Source organism: Pezoporus wallicus, unplaced genomic scaffold (genome assembly GCF_028554395.1).
Source record: "Pezoporus wallicus isolate ANWC-B61680 ecotype Strahan unplaced genomic scaffold, APGP_CSIRO_Pwel_v1 contig_6814, whole genome shotgun sequence".
NCBI classification, from domain to species: domain Eukaryota; kingdom Metazoa; phylum Chordata; class Aves; order Psittaciformes; family Psittacidae; genus Pezoporus; species Pezoporus wallicus.
Window position 1 is genome coordinate 368,501 of NW_026639755.1, and position 15,035 is coordinate 383,535.

The following is a 15,035-nucleotide window of genomic DNA, read 5'->3' on the forward strand; positions in this document are numbered from 1 at the left end:
TCTTCCTTTTTAACATTTTGAAAAACGTTTCACCCTTTCCAGTCAGTAGGAAGTTCCCCAGACTGCCACAGCTTCTCAGGTATGATGGACAGTGGCTTAGCCAGTTCCCTCTGGACCTGCAGATACATCTCATCAGTTCGCAGATACATCTCATCAGGTCCCATATACTTGTGCACCTTCAGGTTCCTTAGATGATCTTGAAACTGATCTTCTCCTACAGCAGGCAGTTCATTTTCCCAGTCCTGCCTTTGCCTTCTGCAACTTGGGTGATGTGGCTGGAGCACTTGCAGGTGAGGGCTGAGGCAAAAACGTCATTGGGTACCTCAGCCTTCTCCACGTCCAGGGTAACCATGTCTCCCATTTTCTTCTGGAGAGGGCTCACATTTTCCCTCATGTTCTTTTTTATCCCCATTGTACTTATAGAAGCTTTCTTTGTTGTCCTTGACATCCCTGGCCAGATCTAATTGTCAGGTCTTCAGCCTTCCTAATCCGATATATGGCTGCCAGCTTACTCATTGGAGTGGCTGGAATTCCTTTGTGCTGATGTTCTGGTGCCCTCCTGCTGATCCGTGACCCCTCTGTAAGCTCTGGGCATCTCTTACTGGCAATGCCATCAAACTGGTAGGAGCAGGATTGATTGAGATTCCCCTGCCCCAGCAACTTTAATTTAAAACCCCATGTTTCTCAAAGCAGGTCCCATGGTCTAAGTAGTTGAAACCCTGTCTGTGGTACCAGTCCTGTAACCATTGTTGAATGGCCTGATTCGACCAGCCTTTTCAAACCCCTTCCCAGTGACCAGCAGGACTGATGAGGAAGCTCCTTGTGCTCCAGAGTCCCTTACTGCTCCTCCCAGGGCTCTGTGGAAAGCTGTGGTACCCGATGCCAATGTGCATGATTGTTGGACAACCACTCTGGCAGCTGGCAGAGATGGACTGGGTTCTGCTCTGTCAGTTATTTCTGTGTTCTCTCTGCACCGTGCACCTGGCTGAAGGACTTCCATGTCCTTCCGTATCCACCCAGATACTGATGGGTTCAGTACAGCTGCTCTAGCAGTCCTGTATCACTGAATTATACCTACTACAGTCACAGAAAGACCTTGAAACTTTTCATTTGTCCATGTTATTGTAAGCAAAACAATCTCATGTTTTTTATTTTGAGGGAAAAGCTATTTCACTCTCTGCTTTTGAACCTGAATTACAGGTTGCAAGCTGATTAATCTATATACTTATTGCTTGAATCTTTATTGTAGCAAACTGCATAGTTGGCACTGTGTAGATAATAAGGAGACAAGGGTGTGCAGCAGACATGACCTCCACATCCACAAAAGCCACTTCAGTTACATGCAGGATCCTCTGCCTGGATGTTCTCAGTATATCAAGCTTCAGTGCAAACAGTTGTGGGCATTTGGGGTGTAATTTGTTGTAGGTACCAGAAAGTTAATGAAGAGGGATAGTAGTTCACTCTTGTGAGTGAAGTAGATCTTGTGGATGGCAAGGAGAGTGGAAAATGCCTTTTTAAAGGCACTTTAATCCTTCAACTCCAATCAGCCTTGGAGTACTCTTACCAGCCATGTGCTTTGAAGAAAGTTGTGAACCCATCAGATGGTTATGTGTGGAAGTACTAAGGAGATTTCTGGAAAGAAGATAGGAATAATGTCTCCATGGTAAAAAGATAATTGTCTTTACTATTATAGATCTCAATTGTAACAAGATTCTAGGTAAAAAAAAAACCTGTCTAATGCTTAAGATAGTGTTTCAGTAGATTGGTGGGGATTGTGACCCTCCCTGGAAGAGGCTTAAGTAGATATGTTGTTTCACATAGCTTGCAAACTTTGGAATGTTACATAAGCTATTCTCCTTGCTGCTACGAGAAGAATACCATTTACAAGCCACAGGCAATAATATAGGTACAAATGCACCAAGAAGGCAGCAGTTGCCTCACCTATAAAATGATACTTATTTTTTTTTCAGCAGTTACTCTAACCCTCACCCATCCTTTGACCACATGTAATCAGAAAGCTGCCACGGAGAAGGAGCAAAAAGGTGGCTGGATCATTCCTGTCACTTCCTATTAAAGACTGACTGAAAGTACAGGTGCTACCTGTACATATATTGCTGACCAAAACATTCCAATGTGGATGTATCTTATGAGTACACACAGACTGTACAGCAGAACATATAGGTACTTCTCAGAGTTAACGGGTAGACGATCACTGTTTGAGCCATAAAATACATGCTGAATTCTCAGCTAAAAGTGCAGTTTTAGCTGTGTTGTTATTTTCCTGTGTTTGATCTCATTAGCATCTTTTAGCAGTTAGGGTATTTCTTGTGTGCCTTGAAAAAATGTTCTTATAGCTGTTTGCTCCTGAAGTGCTAAGAAGTGAATTTGAAAGAAGATTTTGTTGTTGTTGGTTTAAAAACAGTACTTTATTCTTTGAAAGAGAGTTTAGTTACATAAAACAGTGCATATGAAACAGTATTTGAAAGTTCTCTTAATCTTCTTGTAGGCCATAGAAAAGCATCTCATCAGAAAGTCCAATGGAGGACTGACCTTCATTGGGGAGTGGAAGAATGGGCACCTTGAAAGAAAGATGGGCCACTTGACCTGTTTTGCAGGGGGAATGTTTGCCCTTGGAGCAGATGGTTCCAGAGATGATAAAGCTGGACATTATTTGCAACTTGGAGCTGAAATTGCACATACATGTCACGAGTCATATGACAGGACAAGTAAGGTCTATTCCTAATCTAGTTATTGGTTGTTAAAATAGTTAAAATACAGAGTTATATATATAGTTATATATAATTATATATAACTATCTGTAGTTATAATACAGAATTAAAATACTAGTTAAAATACATGAATTGTTGTAATTATTTTTTAAGATGTGTTATGGACCTATGCCTTATCTAACGTGCAGTAGTTTCTATACAAGTATAAATTTTGAACATCCACGTATTTAATTGTGATCTACATCATGGTGAGTAAATGTAAAAACAGATTGCATGTGGTTCCTTCCTGCATGTTTATCCCTATTTTTTGGATCAGTCAGCTAAGATAGGTTATATGAGTGCAGGGAGGAAGGACTGTGTGTGGACTCTTGTCCTCCCAGATATATAGGGCAGTTTTTCATTTCATATATACTGTTCTTACTGTTATGTAGAGTCGAAAATTTGTAAATACAGCTTTTACTAGTTTTAGTAATAGTACATTCTGGGTAAGTACAATTAAACTAGAGAGAATGATGACTATTATGCAAACTGTGAGACAGCCAAAGACCTGAGTAGTGGGGAGGCAGTAACAGGCTTCACTGTTGAGCTGGAAGGTTCCCAAGTTCCATCTTTTGGAAGAGGTTTATTTTGCATTTTTTAACCGTGACCTCTGCATGAAGTTGGAGTGTGCTGACTGGAATTACAGTGGCCATAAGAGCATAAGACACAATTAAAACAGAAGAGTCTCACAGTAGCAAACAAAAAGATCTTGAGGGCTGGACTGTCAGAAGTAAGTTCACTACTAAAAAAGGCAGGAACTCTTTCTCTAAACTGGGAGTTTAGAGGAACCTGATCGGTGCAGTCCTTGTCTGTATCAGGTGAGGAATTTTCAACAGAGATTAGGGAATATTAACACTGCCTTAGAGGACATGTATCGTTTGTCATCCAGAATGTGCTATACAAATTTGAACTTCAAGCAGAACAAATGCAAACCAAGAACCAACAGAATTATTAGAGCAACAGAGCTTTTGTTTTGCAGTCAAAAAATATGACAGCTTGGCCTGCTCAGCCTCAAAAAATAATGCCAAAGAAGGAAATAAATCAGTTGTCATCTCAAGGGGTAAAGAGTGAAAAGAAAGAGTTATTTTAAGATATGAACTACACAGTTGTACCAAGAGCAAGGTTTGTAAGCTTGCCATGAATAAATGTAGGTTGGAAATTGTAAATAGCTTTGTGTAGCCATCAGAGAAGTGAGCTTCTGGAATAACTTCCTAGTAGAAGTAATGGTAACTAAAAATCAGTTTTAAAATGAGAATTCATGTGTTATTCACAGGATTATGTAATATCACTGTATAATTGCCTGTCATTTTAAAGAATTCAATCCCATGAGTGATGCTCTTACCTGGGTAGCAACAGCATTAATTAAAAAAAAAAAAGAAGGAAGGAAAAAAGTAGGAGAATGCTTAAGAGAAAAGGTAGGACACAGTAACGGTTGTTGCATTCTGAAAAGCTTAATTTAAATGTTTCGTTTGACACTTAAAAGTAAGCACCGCCAAATTTACAGTTTTTTGTGCCCTCCTAATTTTATTCCTTCAGGTGTTTCTTCTGTACCCTAAATAAGTCAAAAGATGGTGAGGGGTGGAAGTTAGGGTTGCATATTTAATGACTGAATAAGGACACACACATGCAGGAAGCAGCCTGTACAGACAGCTATACGTTTGCAGTGCCCTAGTTTTCTTTTGTTCAATCCTGCAATCTCAGGAATGTGGTTTTTTTTTTTTTTCTCCCTGGACTGATTTTTCAAAGCAAATAAAGAATCGTTACGTGCAAAATATCAACTTCATTATGCTTTAACAGCAGGATTTGAGACAGAATTGTACACTTCAGTGCAGAGCTATCTGGCTGCAGAAAAACACTCTCTTTCAGAGGGTAGAGAGTCATCCTGATTCAAATGATACCTTTATGTTTCAGCAAAGGGGAGAGCCTGATCTCTTTCTCCTAGACTTGGAAGAACTCTTTCCCTATTCATTGTCCCCTGAGGAGTCAGCAACGTGCTGAGGCTAGAGAGCTCTTTTCTTCAGATGAACCAGAGCTGTCCTTTCCTGTGTCTTCCCAGGGTTGCTTATAATAAACTGCAGTACATGCCTGGTGTTATAATATTTTAGTATAAAATTACTACATTATGAAACAGCTTAAATTTCCATGCAGCACTAAGAAACATGGCAAAGGCATAAAGTAACTGCTGATGCAAAATCCGTGAATGGTGAAAAAAGAAAAAGATATCCAATGAAACTGAAAGAACAGAAAGACCATTAACAAGTCAGTGTGAATAATGAGCTTTCATAGGTATTGTAAAGGTTAGATTAATTAGCAAAATTATTTATATAGATAGCAGCATGTACTGGTTTATAGCACACGGTGTTTTTAGTAAAAGATATCATCCCTTACACATGAGAATTTTCCCAGCCATTAGCTGACAGTCAGTCGGTGTTTTACGTACTACAGACGGATTATTTTAGGATGAAGATTTTTGCATGTCTTTAAAATTTCTTCAAGAACTGTCCTCAAATCTGGGTACAGCTTTAGCTGGTTCATGTATGTTCATGTATTCCAATGCAGAATAAGCCAGGTGACTTGAGATTTCAGATGAGACATGGTAAGGGTATTAATAGATGTTGTCTCTGTCCCAAGACTTTCAGTAAGCAGCTAAACAGGGAAAGATGGAAGACACAAGATAATTGAGAAGTATAAAGTAACAATGTATGTTGATGGAATGGTTCAGAAAGTCTCAATAAAAAAGGATCTTGGAGTTTCTCATCCTGCAATTTTATATGAAGTAAGCCTTAGAAACTATTATTATAATATTCAATAATAGTAGTTATTATTATTGTTATTATTATCATTACTTTCAGGAAAATTATTGCTAGATTGACTCTAGTCTTAAAAGATCATGCAAAAAAATTACACTGTTTTCAACATTATTTCTACAAGGAGATATATAGATATTTATCCAGAAGTCTGAGCATTTGCCCTTTATTTTTAGCAGTTCTAAATACAGCTCTCATTGAAGTGTTACATCAGTTAAAATATCTTTTAAAATGGTACTAATTAGCTTTGTAGTTTTGCACTATAATGTGAGATGTTCTCATCTGCTCTCCCTGCCCAGCCTATCAGCCCCATTAATGCTAAAATACCTCTGTTAAAGTGTGACCACTATAGCATTGTAAAATGGCCTTAGGTAGTTGTTTGCTTAGAAGAATACTCTCCTGAAAGGTACTATGTTCACAGTAGCTTCTTTACTTTAGTCAGCTGTTGGTAGAAGTGCTGTGATTAATTTTTCATCCTTGGTTTCAGGTAAAACTTCAGTGAGATTGTCACAATATATAGGGGTCACCCATCCTTGGATGGTAGAATTTCTTGTAGTGCCCAATAACATTAGAAGTAGATCTGAGTAAATAAGTAAAGATCTAATGCACCATCAGGCTACAAAGCAAGTGAAGGTGTCACAAGGTTATGCATCACAAGAATTGCCTGAAATCCTGCTTCTTTGGTGGATAAGACTAATACAGCTGCATGGTTTGCCGTATTTCCAAAAGGCTTTTTCACAAGGCCCTTTAGGGATATTAAGCAGCCACTGCATAAATAGCAAGTACCTGCATGGAGAAAATAAATGGTTGTAGTATAACAAATAGGGTAGAGGTAAATAGTCAGGTCTTGCCATGGATAAATGGTAGTTAACCAGTGGTACTCTGATATATATTTATACACATGTGTCCATAGATGTCTATATATGTATAGTATATTTACATTTTACATTTTAATACGTGCATATATGTATATATAAATAAAAATATATGCATATTACCACAACATGGACTTACCCACAACCACAGATGCTTCAAGGTGTACCTTCACCAGTGTGGATTTATCCTTGAGCCACAGTCCCTTCAGAGGTGTAACTGCTGCAGATCAGACATAGCTATAGTCATAGATGCTTCAAGATGTACCTGCTTTAGTGTGGACTGTTTCATGGCCATAGATACTTAGTGACATGGTTAAGTGGTGGCAGTGCTGGGGAACAGTTGGACTTGATCTTAAAGGTATTTTCCAACCTGGTTGATTCTATGATTCTATCTACAAACATATAAATAATTAGGAAAAGGGCAGGAACAGTATGACAAAGATACTGATAATAATTCAAAAACCTATTCAGGATAGCAAGGATGAAAGAAAGCAGAGAAAATGCACAGAGATTTTATGAGGTTGAGTAATTCTATAATAAATCACTAAATTAATACCTATGCAGTTAAATGTAGAGTGAGGCACCTGCAAAAAAAACTGCTTCCTAACCTCACATACAAAATGATGAGCTCTGAACTGGCCATTACAACTCAGAAAATTGCTCTTGAGATTACGAAAATGCCAGCTTAGTAGCAGTCAGGAAAAACAAAGTGAGAAAGAGCAAAATAGAAAATGTCATTATGTCATTATATTAACCTTGTCCACACTTTTAGTGCTGTATTCAGGCTGGTCCTCTCATTTCACAAATGATATAGTAACATTGGAAGAGTTGCAGAAAGAAAGGCTAGGAGGAAAACCAAAGATATGGAACAGTTTCCATTCAAAGAACAATTGAATTAGGTAGTATTCTTCAGTGTGGAAAAGGCACATTTTAGGTAGGATGCAACAGATTTGCAACATCACCAGGGACTGGAGTGAGTGGATGGGAATCAGTTGTTCACTCTCTTCTCCAAGGCGAGACCTACAGACTATTGAATAACTCTAGCAGGTACCAAGCTGAAAGTAGAAAAGAACAAAAAACGTGGTTCTACACCAAAGAGATAGTAGACATGTGGAATGCCTTAGCAGAGGTGTGTTTGGATGCTTAAGGCGTACACAGGTTTAAAGAGACACGGCTTGCCCAGAGAAGCTGTGGCTGCCCTATCCCTGGCAGTGTTCAAGGCCAGGTGGATGGGACTTTGAGCAACCTGGTCTACTGGAAGGTGTCCCTGCCCATGGCAGAGGGGTGGAGCTGGATGATCTTAAGGTCCTTTCCAATCCAAACCATTCTGCGATTCTGTGAAACACCAGATAAATATTGGAAAATAAATCTGTCAAAAATTACGCACCACATTTAAAAGTATGTTTAGTTTGGGAGAAGCCTTGAGCTCAAAAAAAGTGCAGACTGATACAGAAGGTGAAAAAGGTCTCTCATATACTTGGCCCGTTCTTTCTCTTCCCCATCCGTATCTGATTTTTTAGCCATAGTTGGAGAAATGATACTAGACCAGACAGAGCTTCCATCTGGTCCAGGATGGCCATTCTTACCTTCTTAATTTTGGATAGGTAAAACTCTGTATCTAATCTCATTGATATTGCAGTAAAATTTGTACTTTTTTTTTTACTGAAGCTGGTAAAATGGCCAATTTTTAAAGAAGTACTGTAACCATTTCTTGATGGAGTTTTCCTTTGCCATGCGTGTAGCTGAAGTGTGAAGAGTAGTTCTTTTTCCGTATTGGCATCTGGAGCTGTACTCCCTTGAAACAAAAAGAATAGGGAACTCTTTGTTGGAGATTTTCTGCTGGGGCACACACTGGGGGTGCTCAGATTTTTCCTTGTAGTATTCTAAGGTTCCCCTCTCTGACTCATGAGACCAAGGTTAATTGGAGCCTCTAGCCCATACGAATGACACGATTAATGGCTTTGATAATATTTAAAGTTTGAGTGCAGCTTCAAAGTTCAGCACCTTATAAACTCTGCTGAAGTAAAGAGTGGAATACAGCTGTAGATAAGGGTGCATTTTTGAGGAATAATGTGTAGCTGTATAATAAGAAATGTATGTAATTGCATCTTCATATTATAGACAGTTTCTCTACAGGTGCCTCCTTAATTGAGTAGGCTTCCAGATGCTGGCACAGGGCTGTTAGAGCTTCTTTAAGGGCTGAAATAGTGAATCTCTTAATTCAGAGATTTATGTTAAGGCATGGCTAAGTTTTCATTGGCTAGTTGTAAACCATTTACTTGAGGATCACATTATGAAGCACATCAGTTAGCACATCACTAGCATAAACCAAGAGAGTTTGGTTAAAGATGCAGGTTAATTGAGATGGTGGTACCTGGTTTTGTTGTTTTCCTGCTGAGCTGGGTGGGATCAAAGGACATCAAACCTCTGCTGACTTTTTTTCCTTTTGTTGGTAAGAAGTGGTGTCAGTCACTTTAATTTTATCCTAGAATTGAATGTGTTAATGATGAATTTATATTCTTAGTGTTTCATTAGGTTTCAAGAGGATTACTGTGAAGATAGGTACTTTTCTCCCAGGAATTGGATAAATTATTCATAACAAATTATAGGCCTCGACAATAGGAAATACTTAGGAGACTGCTTAAAGACAAGCTCATTTCTGTTTTCCTCACATGCTTGGTATTTAGCAGTCTCCTACCCACCCTTCCTGCACAGAGTGGTAAGGAATCATTGAATCACTTTTTTCTTTTCTTCTGTCCTTTGCAGCATTAAAGCTGGGTCCAGAAGCATTCAAATTTGATGGTGGCGTAGAGGCAGTGGCTGTGCGGCAGAATGAGAAGTATTACATCCTAAGACCAGAGGTGATTGAGACCTACTGGTATATGTGGAGGTTTACCCACGATCCCAAGTACAGGCAGTGGGGCTGGGAGGCAACACAGGTAACTGTATTAATTATCTGTCCATAATTTAATTCCATGTATTTTTCTTCTGTAGCCACTTTAATCTCATGGTACTGAAACGCTTCAAATGGTAATTGATTTTCACAAGTTCCCATAAACCAGGATACATATGGGGGTGTGCGCAGTTATTCCTGTTTTTCAATTGCTGAACCAGATGCACAAACGAGAGATGCATTCAGCATTATACAGCTGATGAGGTTTAGGCATGGAAATAGAATCTACTGGTTATGACTTCTACTGTTATCTGTAGTCCACAGCCCGCTGGGAGAAGTAATTTATCTTGGGAAATGAAAGTGTATTATAAATAACTTTGCTAAGCATGTGTTCTCACTCAGATTAAAAACTAAGCTATTCTTACAGTTTCTTCTTTGTCAGCTATCACAGTGGCAGGACTGTTCTCAGATGGCTTGTAGACTACATGGCATGTACATATGTATATGTGGGTTGGTATCATGGCTTTTTTCTTTTCTTAGTTGTCTGACTGGAAGGAAAAAAAGAATGCCAGTCATTTTAGATTTACTTAATTATAACAAAAATTACAGCATTATAAGAAGTAGATCATAAGTCAGTAAGTAATGGCATATAAGCAGAACTTCAAAATCGTTGCTAAGGTACTTTAGAGACTTTTTTTTATCTGATTTCCTGGGTTTAAATGTGGTTGTTGAATGTTTTTCCTAAGTGCAAAAATGTTTCTGAGTCTTTCTCATTGGAAATGCTAATACTGATCTGCAGAAGCCTAGATTCATTGTTAGACACAGATCTGTGCTCATGGCCTTCCTTCATTCATCCTTTGTACTTAGATAACTCCTTCATCTGCCACTCATTGGTTATGTGCTATATGAATAACTAGGAAGCGTTTTCACATAACAATGTAATATTCTAATTGCAAAAATTGTTTGTAATCCCCAAAAGAGTTTGCTTTTTAAATGCTTCCGAGGATTCAACTTGTGAGCCTGTTTGGTCTCATCTTTCTCACTGCTTCCACCTGCTGGTCTGTGCTGGGCTTGTTCTAAACCGATTTGCTGGCCAAGCAGTTTTCTGGTCATCTTCAAGATCTGTGGATTAGTACAGCTCCTCAACTTCCCTGCTACAGCTCCAGCCATCTGTGAAAACACAGGTCAAAGCCAGTTTCAGAGATGAGAGTAAACATTAGAGATATAATGACACTAATGAAGTATTTTGACTACAGCCAAAGGCCATGTGGGAGAGCAAAGGAAGAGATGAACTAAGTGCCTGGAGAAACTTTATTCTGCAGGTTAAAACCAACTTTGTTCCAGAGGCAAGAAACCCAAAAAAGTACTTTGAGGAAAAGCTCTGTTGAGAAGCTTGTATTCATCAGGTGAAAGATAGTTAACAAATTAGGGTATTTAGCTGAGCTCATCTCTGTCCTTTCCTCAGTGCAGTCACAACCACATAGAGAGTTCAAGTATTTTAACATTGTGTCCTAGTCTGCATTAGGTTTTTCTTTATAGGCTGTTTTGATATAACTAACATTATGTTACTCTGGAGAGAGGTTCAACATTTGTCACATTTGTGTTAGAGAATGCATTGCCTCCCTCTCCAAAGCATCAAACATGGAGTCAGATCGTCCCTCCTGCCCAAACTATGCATGTCTGTAATATGACAAACAAACAGATCTAGTAACCTGCTCCTTGCTGGTGTGGGTACCACAAAGGCTTGCCGATAGCTGTGGCTGGATGATCCAAGCAGAGATGGGGTCCTTTGTACTATCACAGTATCACAGTATCACAGTATGTTAGAGATTGGAAGGGACCTCGAAAGATCATCTAGTCCAATCCCCCTGCCGGAGCAGGAACACCTAGATAATGTTACACAGGAATGCGTCCAGGCGGGTTTTGAATGAGATGCCTGGGTTCCGTCACCCTCACTGTTTCTTCTACTATGTTAAAGAATTCACAAATGTAATTTTTCAGGCCAGGATCTGTCTCTTAAGGACACTGCAAAGCATGTCTTTGAATTGTATTTTGTTCACTTTTCTCCATTTACCTTCATGCTTGCAAACCAAACCCTCCCTCCCTCCTCCCAGGCCTGCAGTTTTCTCTGTGGGAAGGTACGATTTTGTTTTATCCTTCTGTCAAGCTGTATTGAAGTTGTGTAAAGCAAGCAACCCATGGGCAGAGCTACCTCTGTCCTTACAGAGGGCCTTTTCTTACTTGCTTCCTCAATAAAAAAGTTTCTTTATCTAACATAGCCATGAAATATTTTTGATCTCTTCAGATATGGTTTTGCGTACCCCTCCCTCCCACGATTACAGAGTTTCTATCCCCACCATCATCCTAACACAGAAGCTTGGGAAGCTTTTTGTTCCCCAGGGTTTTCTGTTACCTGCATTTAGATAATAAGTTCCTGTGCTTACTCCTCACACCTACTCACTGCTTTTCCTTTTTCCCTACCACGCACAGCACTGGTTGTGCTTATTCCTCCTTTTATAAACAGAGAAGAATCTGGTATGCCACACAGAGCAGTTGGCCTGCTGCTCTTGTACAACACTGTGTTTGCTTTCCTTTTGCCTCAACCACTGAAGCATACTTTGAAATCTGTATTACAGACTTCTTGTGGTGAATGATAGTTTCCTCATCAGAAGTCTAGTTGCTCTTTTAAACTGTTGTGGAAACAGAGTTTTGTTTCTGAGTTCTAAATGGTCTTATTTTTCTACACTGAACATGGTCTAACTTGTTGTTTGATGCCTGAGTTCTTGGTGGTGTCCCTTGTTTGCTGGTTTGAATGGATGAATACATCCCCACCCAAATGGGTTTGGGTTAACTCACTGAAATGTTAGATGTCTGCTTCTGCCAATTTAAGAACTCTTCAGAGATGACCTGGGATACATTGCAGAACCACCTGGCTTTTAAGTACACTGCATGATTGAGCTTTTGTTAACATTCCCAGCCGAGAGCTCTCTCTGCCTCTTACCAATGGGGATTTGCACAGAGGGCTGGATTGTGTGTGTATGCAGAGCTTTGTACTGTACTTTCTTTATCTCTTTCACAACTGGCAGCATCTTTTTAGCCTTATAATCTAGATTTTTGGACAAAACTTGAACATTTTAGTACAGATGTGCTTCGACCAAGGCCTGTTTAGTCACATCGCTCCAAATACAGTGACTATGGGGAAGAACCAGGAAGCTGAATCTTATATTCCCTCAGACAAGGGAATCAAGGCTCTCTATCTCTTTCTGGCTAATTCTCCCTAATACTGTACTTAGCTAGAGACAGTACTACTGTACTAGAGACAACATCCATCTTATACTGGGCCAGCCAAATCGGATGGTGGTATGCTGGGGGGGGGGGGGCTGGCTAAAGTATTACAGAAATATGCATGCAAGATATTCAGGTTAAATACAGAAAATTACTAAAATTCTTTTTAGGCTAATTATTTGAAAGCAATAAGAGCCGCCACTTTGCATTAGGTATGTAAAGCCATTTACTAATCTAAGTTGTGTGAATGAAGGGTTCAACTGTTTGATGGGGACTTGCATGCCTGACTAAGGTTGCACCATGGAGGCTGCAGAGTTCAGTCAGAGTTTCTGCTTACAGTGAAAATAATATAGAAGATCTCAAGTTCAGGCTAACTTCAGGCAAATTGGGGATTAACAGCAAGATGGAGTGGAAAGACCTATAGCTCTCTACTTAGTGAAGCCAAGAAGAGAGAAAAGAGCCAGGCATAGATGGGAGGTGAAAGAAACACAGGTTCAGAGTTCATGGGTTGGAAGCCATGAGTACCACAGCTGGTGAGAAAGTAGCACAGTTTTTATAAGCATATTGTTGGCGTAGTCAAGAACCACCACACATGCAACCACAAAAACACCCTCAGAGGAGCTGAGAGCGCTGGGGTCTGATCTAGAGGCACCTCCTATTTTATTTCTAAATAGCATAGATCATCTGGCCTCCCTGTATGTCATAGCCCATGAAATACCACTTTGTGCCATTTTTGAGCTGAGATACATGTATTTGGCAAGAGTTCACTGTCTCATATTCTGTTCTACTCCTGATTTCAACAAAGAGAACTAGAAAATCCACTTGTTCTCATAGATGTTTCCATTAATTAATTTGCTTATTATCATATATTATTTAATTGCTGTTAAAAATACATGCTTTATTTCATATTTGAATTTGTCTAGTTTCAGCTGTCAGTCACTGGATTTTCCTATGACTTCATATCCATATTGAAATGTCTTTTATTCCTTCATGTTTTCTTTCCAAAGAGTTTTCCTAGATTGTAATAAGCTTGCTACTGAGTCTACTTAAGATGGTAAACAAATTGTGTTGTCTCTCACTGTGACGCATTTTCTCCTCATGTCTGCACCCACGCCAGTTCATCATCCTTGTGTGAAAATGAGTGTGAAAATATCCATTAGGAGCTCAGACTGAATTGTTTTACGTGGCCACTGAATTCTTCAAAGTGTCTCCGTGTCTTGACTTTCCAGACTAATCTGGTTCTAAATCTGGACGCCTTTCTGTCTAGATTTAGGGCCGTGTGCCTGATTATACGAAACGCACTTTGTTTGGGCTCCAGTTGCTAAGTACAAATTACACTGTCTGCTGTTATTTACCTATGTCATTTTTGCCAGCAGTAGTGTTGTAGTGGCTGATAAAACTTCAGACCTCTCCTCGTGGATCTCTGTGAGAAGCAGCTCTGTTTGGTGATGATTTTATATTGCCAGTGTGTTCTTAGAGCACTGTCAGTCAGTTTTAAATTAAGATAGTGATATTGCTAGGGTATAGTGCTGCTTTGTCTTAACATCTCTTGGTACCATGTCAATTGCTTTAAAACCTTGTCAAGTTTATTATGGCTCTGCAGTTCCCTTTATCTGTCAATTTTGTAGACCTCAAAGAATGAGAGCAAGCCTGCGAGCAGGATAGTTTCCTGTAGAATCGTGCTGATTAGTGTCAGTTGTACTCTTATTCTCCTATATTTTTTACATGTGTTTCTGTAGTTGTTTGGAACTAACATCAGGTCTGGTATCCCAAAATTATTGAGACTGCCAATGCCACATAATCGTAGCATTACCTTGATACCCTCCCAGTCATCTAGGACTTCTCTGTATTCTAGGGTGCAATAACATTAGCACCATTTTATCAAGCAGAGTGGTCTTCAGCTCTTGAGTGGAAGAGTATCTAGGTGGCAAATCAGATGCCTCTGCATTAAGTACTCTGAGATCTGTGAGAAGGCAGAACACTGCAAATTTTAAGTGCTTTTTTAAGTAGCTTGTCTACAGCACCAGGCTTTTCAGCCAGTGTCCTAGCACCTCTGAATCAAGGACAGCCTGTTTATGCATTGGTAAATGAACACCTGTATAGCAATCTTTCAGAGAACGTTTCCTCTGCAGTTCATTACTACTACCTGCAGTGTCTGGATCTCTCATAAACTAGGATAAAGCCTCAACCTATCCTGAGTGCCAGTCTAGCCAGAGGCTGTCTCCCCAAAGAGAAATTTCTGAAGATATAAGGCTACTTTGTAATTGTAAGAGGGAGGGAATCAATATAAACCGCACATTTCCTTTCTTCAGGTTCCTAGCCTGCTAGCTTCACCAGTCTTTCACTTAGTTATCCAAGTATGAGACCTGTACAGCACGGAGTGAGATCTCAGTGCTATCTGTTATCT

General features: G+C 39.5%; 1 protein-coding gene across 2 annotated transcripts in view; it reads left to right on the top strand.

Moving 5' to 3' along the window:
* MAN1A2 (mannosidase alpha class 1A member 2) overlaps positions 1–15,035 on the top strand; it is a 139,385-nt gene that overhangs the window by 113,654 nt on the left and 10,696 nt on the right. For both annotated transcript variants that reach the window (XM_057416009.1, XM_057416010.1), the window contains 2 exons: positions 2,507–2,726; positions 9,217–9,389. In XM_057416009.1, coding sequence (XP_057271992.1) covers positions 2,507–2,726; positions 9,217–9,389 — 393 coding nt within the window. The remainder of the gene's footprint in view (positions 1–2,506; positions 2,727–9,216; positions 9,390–15,035) is intronic.